Source organism: Phragmites australis, chromosome 4 (assembly GCF_958298935.1).
Source record: "Phragmites australis chromosome 4, lpPhrAust1.1, whole genome shotgun sequence".
NCBI classification, from domain to species: Eukaryota; Viridiplantae; Streptophyta; class Magnoliopsida; order Poales; family Poaceae; genus Phragmites; species Phragmites australis.
In genome coordinates this window covers 11,708,523-11,719,310 of record NC_084924.1, presented here as the reverse complement: position 1 = coordinate 11,719,310, position 10,788 = coordinate 11,708,523, and the positions used below count along the sequence as shown (strand labels likewise).

General features: G+C 37.2%; 1 protein-coding gene across 2 annotated transcripts; it reads right to left on the bottom strand.

The window, feature by feature from the left end:
* Positions 1-823: 823 nt before the first annotated feature.
* On the bottom strand, positions 824-8,225 carry LOC133915710 (uncharacterized). Of its 2 annotated transcripts, none has more exons than XM_062358977.1 (11): positions 7,893-8,225; positions 7,548-7,642; positions 7,313-7,454; positions 6,064-6,129; positions 5,840-5,979; positions 4,966-5,092; positions 2,535-2,683; positions 1,906-2,041; positions 1,615-1,699; positions 1,269-1,522; positions 824-1,103 (listed from the first exon to the last, which is right to left on the bottom strand). In XM_062358977.1, the coding sequence occupies exons 1-11, from the start codon at positions 8,070-8,072 to the stop codon at positions 966-968; spliced, it is 1,512 nt and encodes a 503-aa protein (XP_062214961.1). In that variant the 5' UTR covers positions 8,073-8,225; the 3' UTR covers positions 824-965. The 2 variants fall into 2 exon arrangements, with proteins under 2 accessions (XP_062214961.1, XP_062214960.1); XM_062358976.1 differs by having other exon boundaries at positions 1,257-1,522; positions 7,893-8,222.
* Between the last annotated feature and the right edge of the window lie 2,563 nt (positions 8,226-10,788).

Sequence of the window (10,788 nt, the reverse complement as noted above, 5' to 3'; positions counted from 1 at the left end):
AACAACACTTATTTTAGACTAATGAATATCCTACAAATCGATAATCTCAGCAAAAACAAGTCCTATGTGTAATAACATCTCTATACTTTGACCTCGTTTGTAACACAGCGATTATTTCAGCTTCGGCGCATCGTATTCTATCCATTTCGTACTAGTTAATTGATAATTTCATCAAGAAAAAAACAATCTTATATGTAATAAATCTTTGGTTCTTTCCTCTCTTTTTTCTCCTTTTGAATGGAATAGAGATAGAGCTCTGGTTCTGGTAGCGCTGTCAGGTCCGATCACTAGGCACCAGCGTTTGGGTTTAGGGTTTGGAGGATAAAAGCTTCTTCTTTGCGCAAAACCTTATCTCCTTTTTTATGCATATTTAAACATGATGTGCATGGATGACTTTCTTCAAAAAAAAAAATCTATGGGTAAGAATAGAATGAAAAGTAGGTGTACTTACACCTATGTGGCTGCATGCTATTCACAACCATACATTAATGCTAGATTTAAGTATGGCTAGAGAAGATATTATTACAGAAAACGGAAATATCTAAACCACTTATTCACAGTTTATCAAATTCAGCATATGAATATATTCATTGTACCCGATTCCCTGATGGAGTTGTTCTACCTCATTTTGCATCAGTAATCCTTTATGCTCAGCTGGGTTATATGTGCCAAAAAAAAAACAGTGAGTAATACTCCTGACTCCTCCCAAGCAGACAGCATGTTTCAGGAGGGAACTTGAAGTGTACCACGGTTAGCCATCAGCACGAGCTGCAGAATATACCCTCTACTACAGGAAAACAGCAATGCAAATTGACATATATAAGTTACAAACTAGCTTAGCAACTGATCTACTCCACAGCACTGTTGTTCTCTACAATAATATTATGCTTCAAAATACTTCTACGGTCCAGCAGCCGCACATTGCAGACTCACAGGTCAATTGTGTCCATTAAACTTGCAGAAAACTACAGATCATAATTCTGGCAGTAGCTCAGAATCTTTCTAGCATTTTCAATGGTGTTTTCAGTAAGTGAAGCGTCTTCTTTGCCCAGGGAGGTCTTCTCCGCAATCCATCTCTCCATGACACAGCAGATTGCCCTGAGCTGTCAAAAAAAAATTGAAGCATAGGAAAATCAATGTGGCGCTGCTACAATATGTTCAGCATGTTTGATGTGTTCATTTCGCAAAAGCAAATTGATATTTTTAAATCTCCACGAAGTTGCTATGATATCGAATTATTTTGTTGGGAAGGATACAGATGTAGATACCCCTTGCTTCAAGTAAGCATCCTCAGCTGACAAGTCCTCTTCTTTGTCAACTCTCTGACTCTCAAGGTCATCTTTGATGAGAGTGAACCTGCCTAAGAGCAGAGATACAAAATGCTCAAGAGATGAAGAGTTTGTGTCAATTCCTTGTGCTTGTGCCAGAAGATGTGATAAGATACACCAAAGTGCGTTTCGGGCTTGCTTATCATCAGAGATCAGTGGAAGAATATCAAACAGGCCCTCCAGGAAGGGTAAATCTGAAAGAACGAAAAGATCGAAGCATCGTAATAGTGCTAACAGGAACATGATTTTCAAATGTAAGATGGATTGCTCATAAAATGTGACCCACCGTGGGAGAGCATAGGCACAATATGCTTTCCATCTGCCAAAAGATTTGCTAATATGATCACCACAGAAGCGCAATAGCTTGGAACCTGAAGCAGGGTTTGAAAATATAACACGATTACGATGCTTGTATTACATATTATCTGAAGATATAGAACTTTTAGGTATCGCACTGACTTTACAAATTCAAGAAGCAAGAAATGCAGTACCAAAGAGGCAAGAGTAACCAAACTGTGTAGGCTGAATAGGATATTGCTTAATGGTCAAATAAATGAAATGGAAGCACAATGTTCACCTCAAATTTATCAGGTAATTTAACTATGCTATCGAGCACTTGAATCAGCTGGTCACTTGATGACATCTCTTCTGAACAGCTGTCTATGGCAGATAATTCCTCAATAAAATCAAGGATCAAATCAAGAGAAGCTGACCTGAATTGTGTTCATAAAACGTAAACTAATAATACTGCCTTCCTCTCCCAGGTTGTTAGCTCAAAGTTGAACTAATAAAGGTAATAACAAGGATAAATGACTACAACTAAGTTACAGATTAATGCAGCAAAACTAAAAGCAGGCATACAACTTACAAGAAACTAAATATTTCTCAGATCAATCTATTAGACAAAAAGAAATGCCTGCAACTCAGAAAACAGTAAAGGGTTTAAATTTTGCATTAGAAGACAGATCAAGAATTGCAAATGCTTCAAGTTTTAGATTTTGGTTGGAGCATAAATCCACATTTCTAGATCTTCGTAACATTGGATAATCAAATCAGCCATTCTTATTAACTAAAGAAAATCCCCTAAAATACATAGTGAAAACTTGAGGATGTCAAGAATAAATTCAAAATGTGTAACAGATAATGTTATATGAAATGAACATAACTTGAGGTTAGTTCAATTCATAGGAATACTGCTCAACATACCTGTCTAATTTGCTCTCATCTGATACTTTTTCAATCTCACTTGCTAACAAACTGATAGCATGATTAACCAAACCCATTTTTATCAAAGGCTGAAGAAGTACGGCAGTCACATCTTGATTATCAATGACAGTTGATAGAAAGTCAATGCTCTGCAACCAGCAATTTAGCCAAAAAATAAAAAAAAAGAGGAACCGAAGTGGTGAGTAAGTAAGCTCCATGGAGAACATAAAAAGTTAGATAATCTGAGATGGTTTCAGCTGAATCACATAAAAGAAGAAAGTAACAACAATTTTGCTCAATAACAACAACAACCTTTGTCCCAAACAAGTTAGGATAGACTAGAGATGAAATCCACAAGATCCAACTAAAAGATGATAAGAAAACAATAATGATAATAAAGGTACTAGTAATAGTACAAAAATAAAAGTAATAATGATACAAGGAGACTGATGCATAAGTTATGATTCTGACACGTGGATTGCTAACTTTCATACGCTTCTATCCGTGGATAGTTCTTTAGAGATATTCCATTTCTTCAAGTCTCTCTTTACAGACTCATCCCATGTTAGGTTTGGTTGACCCCTGTCTCTCTTCACATTATCAGCATGTCATAGTATCCCGTTATGAACAGGTGACTCTGGAGGCCTCCGTTGGTTATATCCAAACCATCTCAACCGATGTTGGATAAGCTTTTTTTCAATTAGCATTACCCTTATCCTATCACATATATCATTATTTCGGATCCGATCTTTTCTTATATGGCCACAAATCCATCGCAACATACGCATATCTGCTGCACTTAGTTGTTGGACATGCCACCTTTTAGTTGGCCAACATTCGGCGCCATACACCATCACGAATCGAATTGTCATTCTATAGATTTTACCTTTCAGCTTTTGTGACACCCTCTTGTCACAGAGGATGCTAAAAGCATGATGTCATTTCACCTATCCGTCTTTGATTCTATGACTAACATCTTCATCGATATCACCATCTTCTGTAGCATCGTTCCCAATATCGAAAGGTATCATTCTTGGGAACCACCTCTCCACCAAGACTAATATCTTCTCCTTCATGCCTAGTAACACTGAAATCGCACTTCATATACTCGGTTTTGGTCCTACTAAGTCTAAAATATTTTGATTCTAAAGTATATCTCAACAACTCCAATTTCCTATTAACCCCTATCCTACTCTCATCAACTAGCACCACATCGTCAGCAAAAAGCATACATCAAAGAATATCTCCCTAGATGTCCCTTGTGACCTCATCCATCACCAAAGCAAATAAAAAAAGGCTCAAAGCTGACCCTTATGTAATCCTATTTTAAGCGAAAAGTCATTGGTGTCACCTTCACTTGTCTAAACACTTGTCACAACGTTATTGTACATATCCTTAATGAAGGTAATGTATTTTGTTGGGACTTTGTGTTTCTCCCAGGCCTACCACATGACATTTTTCAGTATTTTGTCGTAAACCTTCTCCAAGTCAATGAAAACCATGTAGTCCTTTTGTTCCCTATATCTCTCCATAAGTTGCCTTATCAAGAAAATCGCTTCTATGGTCGACCTCCCAGGCATGAAACCAAATTGATTTTTGGTAATGCCCATCATTCTTCTTAGACGATGCTCAATAACTCTCCCCCATAACAATTTTGCTCAATGAAGTACAAAAATCAAATATGCAAATAAATACTAGTTCTAAGACTATAAACGGAACTTGTCTACAGTTACGAAGTTGAAATCACATTGCTAAATCTTTACACATTCTAGTATATAGTGTAATGGAATTATGGAAAGTATAATGAAAATGTTCACAGATCAAAACCACATTATTGACAATTACCAGTAATAATAATAAGAGTACTTCTAAATAAAGGGCAACTCCAACTTTGTTTGGATGCCCTGAACACAATATAACAATTGATCAAGAAGACTGGAATCTGGATTGTTGCGATTGGCAGGTGACAGGAATGAAATAGTCAATAGAAACTACTCCATAACGGCCTCCTTAATATTGCATCACGATATAGTAAACTCATAAAGAACTAAGATGACATACCTAATTGTCATTTAAAAAAAGATAAACTAAGAGAAATATAAAACAAATTAGGATCAAATGCCATACATATGTTCCAATTATAAGCACTTGTACATACTTTGGCTGCTAACCACCGCTTCTCCTGCAAGTGGAAGTGGGTGGAATGGAAAAAAAACATAGGGCGCCGGAAAGTTCTTTTTGTAGCTAAAAGTTGTGTGAACCATAGAGATTTCAAAATAAAATTTATCATGCAAAATATTAAAGGAATCATATCATATATCATCCTCACATATAAAAAAAATAAGTAAAAATGAATATATTGCTAAACTTTTTAGGATCAAACCGACTGATTAGTCACAAGCAGAGTGCATATATGAATTCAGTATTGTACCTTTTCTAGTAATGTAGAATTCAGTGTGTTTCCAACTATCCACAGAACACGTGAAAGAACTTCATCAGGTAAGAGAGCTTCAGCCCAAGAAGCAGACGCATTACTCCGAAGAACGGTGGCCAAAAACCTGTCATACAAAAAGTTTCAGCAACAAACTATTGTTCTAATTCACACTCTCTTGATAGGCTACATAGGAACAACAATACACAAATAGTCATCAATTAAAGCTAAAAGAAAAGGCACACGTAGATGAGGAGAAAAAGGCCACAAAAGCTCAATAACTTCAGGCAGAAATCATCATTATCTGCATTCACTGATTTTTTTCTCTATTATTTTCTTTTTAGATTGAAATGAGCAATTAGATAGACGGTTCTCGAGTACTAAACAGAAACCATGATCCAAAATTTTCAAAGATCTTATCCACAATTCAGCAAAAGGCAGTTAGTGGACTGTGTACATGCAAATGTATGTATACATAGAAGAAAGGTCATAAGCATGTCTATGCCTGTGTGGGGACATTTACATATTTCTATGGTAGAACCAAACTGGACTTTTTGCCTACTTAATACATATTGGACAAATTGATTGGAAATGTAAACACAAAACAATGTAAATAGTACTTATCAATCTAATAATAATGGCTCAGCTGAGATGCTAGATCTCTTTCACATGATATGTTTTCAGATGGCAGACCTTACAGCACAAAAAATAAAGGTGCCACAAACAATTTGCAGTGGGTTGAAGGACTGAATAAAGGAGAAGGGAAGCAATTAACAGTGTACAAGTTCTATTTTAGCAAAAAAGATACTAAGAAAGCACTACATGGTGACTATAATTAGTATAAGCTCTGCATCATAGTCCATGAAAACCCAACCTGAATGTTTCAGAAAGGCAAGCAGAGTCATCTAGAAATAGCTGATCCACAACTGTTGCAGTCAAACCATTTTGCAGACTGATTGTGTTAACTAGAGATTCATGACAAGCTAAGTTTCCCATGATTCCAAGACAGATTTCCTGTAGAGATCAGAAATCCATTTTTGTTTTAAAGATATGATTAGCAAAAATGTGGGGGCAAGTACAAGGTAAGCGCTACTTCACCTTCACTCTAGGAGATTGGGTAACATGGAAGTTTACCAAAATCACTTCAAGTACAAGATTATTCATCTACAAGAATTAAAGATCTGCATTGTTAGTAGCACTAGATCCATTTACACCAAAGCCTATAACAACATATATCCTTGATGGCAAAAATATAGTTTGAAAAGTACAACAAATTCAAGAAATCTTAGAAATCAATTGATCGACTTCAAGGTGTTAAGGAACAACACCTAATAAATTTTCTTATGAAGTTTTAATAATCAAATATTGCTATTTGAAAAATTGCTGCACGTACGCAATGAGTAGACTCTTCAGTATTAAACCATTCACCTTAGCTTGAAGTGGCAGAATATTGTATGATGCACCTCCAACTATGGTTCTAAAACTTTCAACATTACCAACAATATATGTTGGGGCTGGCACCCACCTACTGGACAAGGTGCAACTCTTTTTATTCAAATGTTGGTCAATACAAGCATATTTTGATGATATAAGCATTTCTTAGCATTTAAAACATGTACCGTTGGCATTAATTTACAATTTATCTAGCTCACAAGAGTACCATGTAATTTTGTAGAATAGATGGATACACTGCTTAAACCCAAGGACCCGATCTACCTCCACTATGGCCCTGTTTGGCACAACTTGTTGTTGGTTTCTGCTTCTCACAAACTATAAGCTGAAACAAACAGGCTAGCATATTGCTGACTTTTGAAAAGCTAAAAACTGACTTCTGATGAAATGAACTAAAAGCTGACTGAGGGTGGCTTTTCTGAAAAGCTAGTGTGCTGATAACTTAAATGTTTCTTGTAAAAGCCAACAACTTTTGACATAAGCCATATGCAGCTTTCAAGAAAAGCTGTTTTTCAGCAAAAGCTTATAAGTTCCAGCTGTGCCAAACAAGGCCATATATGAGTATAGGAGATAACATTATCCCACCTTCATCCTTCTCTTGGAGCAACAAAAAAGGCTGAAATAATAGCATTTACCTAAATGGCTTTTTTTCTTTCTCTAGTTTTGTGCATCAATCTAACAACATTATATGTTGAAATCCCTCCCCCCCCCCCCCCCCAAAAAAAATACATATATTAAAATTTCAGTGCAAGGTCCTTTAGTTTCTTTGCCTTTTCTTTTCTAAAGCCAGAAGTATATATGAGATAATCAAAATCTCACCAAAACATAGCAACGATAACAAGCTGCACAGAAGAACACATTGCAAACATATAGTAGAAAGATACTGATATCGTACCATCAGTTCTGCTTGTGGTTTACTAGCCGCAAGGTCCCATAGAATGCAACCACCCTCTTCCCATGGATCTTTATTCTCAGGTTGTGATGGTTCCCCATTATCAGGATTTGCATCATTCTCTTCTGGGACACCTTGCTTCACGCTGTTTTATTTGGTATCAGAAGGTATCAAAAAATAATACTAAAATCAGCTTGTTAGCTAGATATACCTTTCACTCCTAAAATCTAACACTCACCTAAACTCTTTCTCGACATTGGAACCCTGAGGTATTAGCTGTCTTATAAGCGAGATAGTGTAGCTGGGATCAACTGTTGTTGCATCATCAAGTAGCTGCAGGTCATACCAAGCAGGAGATCGAGCATCAATAGAGTAGCTAAATACCAGTGGAAGCTATTCATCACTTCTTTCAGATAATTCAGCTAAGCGAAAAGCAGCCATGGTTCCGCCATAGCCGCTGGCCACACGGCGGTCACTAACCGCTCGACGGAATGCCCGTGAGGCGCGCGGAGAACCCCGAGGCGAAACCCCTCGCCGCCATAGCAGCGGGACGTGAGCAGGAGAGCGGAAAGGGGGCACGCACCTCGGAAGAGGGCGCGAAGGGGAGGTGGGTAGGGGCCTCCTCCTCCTCTTCCGCCTCCTCGACGCCGTCGTCCTCTTCGAGCACCCCCGCTTCTTCCCGCTCTCGCTGTGGCTGCGGCACTTCGTCCTGCTCCGTTTCGCCCGCTCCGCGGGGACCCTCTTGTGGAGCTCCCGGGGCCATTGCAGCGTGGTGGGTGTGGTGGTGAGCGAACTGTCCGGGTCACCGGAGATTGGACAATGGACAGGGAAAACTTACCGGCGGTAAAGCCGGTTTATGGTTTTACCGGCGAACCCGGTAAAATAACCAACAGGACAAAAAACCGTGTCGCCCCAGTCGTCTACTCCACATCCTATAACCTAACAAACCAGATAATATACCCCATAAACTATCCAATCCCATCTAATTTACCCCGTAAGCTGATTTTTAGGTGATTTTGTCTCCCTGGTTTACCATAATAATATCTATTTTTTCTTTCTCCTCTCTTTTTCTACTCCTAGTGCCTCTCTCAATACCATTGTTGTTGAGTAGATGGCTAGTCACGGGCCCGTCAGCCTCTCTCGCTTCCCCTCCTCTGAGCTAGTGTTAGGGTAGGACTAATTATTTTCTAATGTTTGATCTTGAGTGGTGGATCATTACAAGTCATATAAGCTGTGAAATTTCGAGGTAAGATTGACGTTCTAATGTAGGTTTCTGATTCTTCCTTAATTTTCCTATGTTTTTCAGTTTATTGTATTTTTTTATCTATGTAATTTATCTTTAAAATCCAAGACATTTTTGAAGTTTAAGATATATTTTTGGGACACTACCAGCAAATTTTAGTACATGTACATGTAGTTTATTTTCTTCTGTAAAGCAAAATCCGCATTCAACTTTAGAGAATTATGTCATCCAATACATTTAGATAACTGATGAACATGCTACATTAGAGAAAGCCTGATTTATGAGTTAATGCACGCTAAGTAGGTGATATCATTGTGCATTGTGATGTTATTCTTTTAATTCATTAGATCATTATCTAACTGATTCAAAGTGATCATTGATTTTTATTAGTTTATTTCATCACTTGCATGGGCAGTATGATGAGCTATATCCTTTCATGTGTTCATGCGATAATTTCCTTTATGGTCATGTTAACATTGGTATTCTAAGAACATGATAGTTGTTCTAAGTTGTTGAAAATTAGCAAACTTGCTTGATTCCTTGTTGTTGGATTCCTTAATCACTCGGTTTGTAATTTTGTCCCTAAATAAGCTTTGAAGTTTTGTATCATTGAATTACATATTTGTTTCTTTTATCTCTTTTTTAATTTTTTTCTCAAGGTGTTTCCCACATGTTCTTAGCTATGGTCAAGTAGTTGAAGTTACAAAATCTTTGTAGTTCCCTTGTCTATGCGTCGTGATCCAGAGAAGCAATATTTGTGTAGTTATGAAAAACACCAAGGTGTTACATCTTAGTTATAGTATCCTTACCTACAAAGTAACTTGAAGTATATAAGCAACTTCAAAGCTTACATATTTTACTTGGGAAATTATAATGCAAGGTCCTCATTTGGTATTCATTTCTGATGAAATTGTGAAGAAGTATGACCACTAGGTGTAGATTACAATTTCTACTCTTTGTTTACTAGTTTGTTATTTATGTAAGCTTGATTGGTGGAAAAACAAAGCTTTTTGATCACATCCTTTCCAAATGTTTAGATTTAGCCATGCATGGCTTTTCAATTGTTGATTCCACTAACTGCTTTTACATGCTATCTCTATTTTAATTTTCTTCAATGAAGGACACACATGGGCAGCCAAAAAGTATGTCAAAAATGACGATGATATTGAGCGAGATCATGCAAACAGATATTTGATTCATTTAGTGCCATTGTTAAACTAAAAGTTGGATTCAGGGTTCAGTATTTTTGCTTTAAGTAGGTAGTCTTGGTCCAAAGTTTCTGTTAATATTAATTGGTTCGAATTTTCATGTAGCTGAAAGTCAATTCACAGCACACTGCTAGTGCTGTTGGATGGAAAGAAATGACAATGTGCTTCTGCAATTCTTCTATGCAGTAACTACTCTTTTTCTCCTCTGTCCCAATGCATATCCTCAGTGCATGACAGATAAACAGCTATAATGATTTGTTGTTATCCAAATAGCTAATCGCACTACTATAGAACACCACATATGTAGCGCTTCATCAGTACCGATTCAATAGTAATCGGTACTGAAGACGTATCAGTACCGGTTCTTAAACTCCCGCACGCGAACAACAACTGAGGAGATAAGAACCGGCACTGATAGTCACTGTCAGTACCGGTTCGTGGCTGAAACCGGTATTGACAGTGACTGTATCAGTGCCGGTTCTAACCACAAACCGGTACTAATAATCAGTATCAGTGTTGATTCTAGCCATGAACCGACACTAATAATCAGTATCAGTGTCGGTTCTAGTTACGAACCGGCACCGATGATTGCTACTGTCATAGCTCATCTTAAAAAATGCATAACTTTTTCACACGAAGTCGGATGAGGAAAACATTATATGAAAATTATAGCTCTCGATGAGATCTACAACTTTGTAGTTGATTTTTTTAATTTAAGGTCATCTAAATGCACAAATAATTATAATAAAGTTGCAGTAGTGGTCGATGACAGCTTATATTAAAAAATTCATAACTTTTTCAAACGAAGTCAGATGAGGAAAAACTTTATACGAAAATTGCAGCTCTCGATGAGACCTACAACTTTATAGTTGATCACTTTTTTATTTGAGATTATTTAGATATCCAAAAAGCTATTCAAATGTTCGGTCAGAAGATGTCAAAAAGATTTATTTTGCTACTATACTCACGAACGGACAATAGCTGAGATGGTTAGAGGGGTCATATATGCGCCCAGGCTGTGAGGTCTT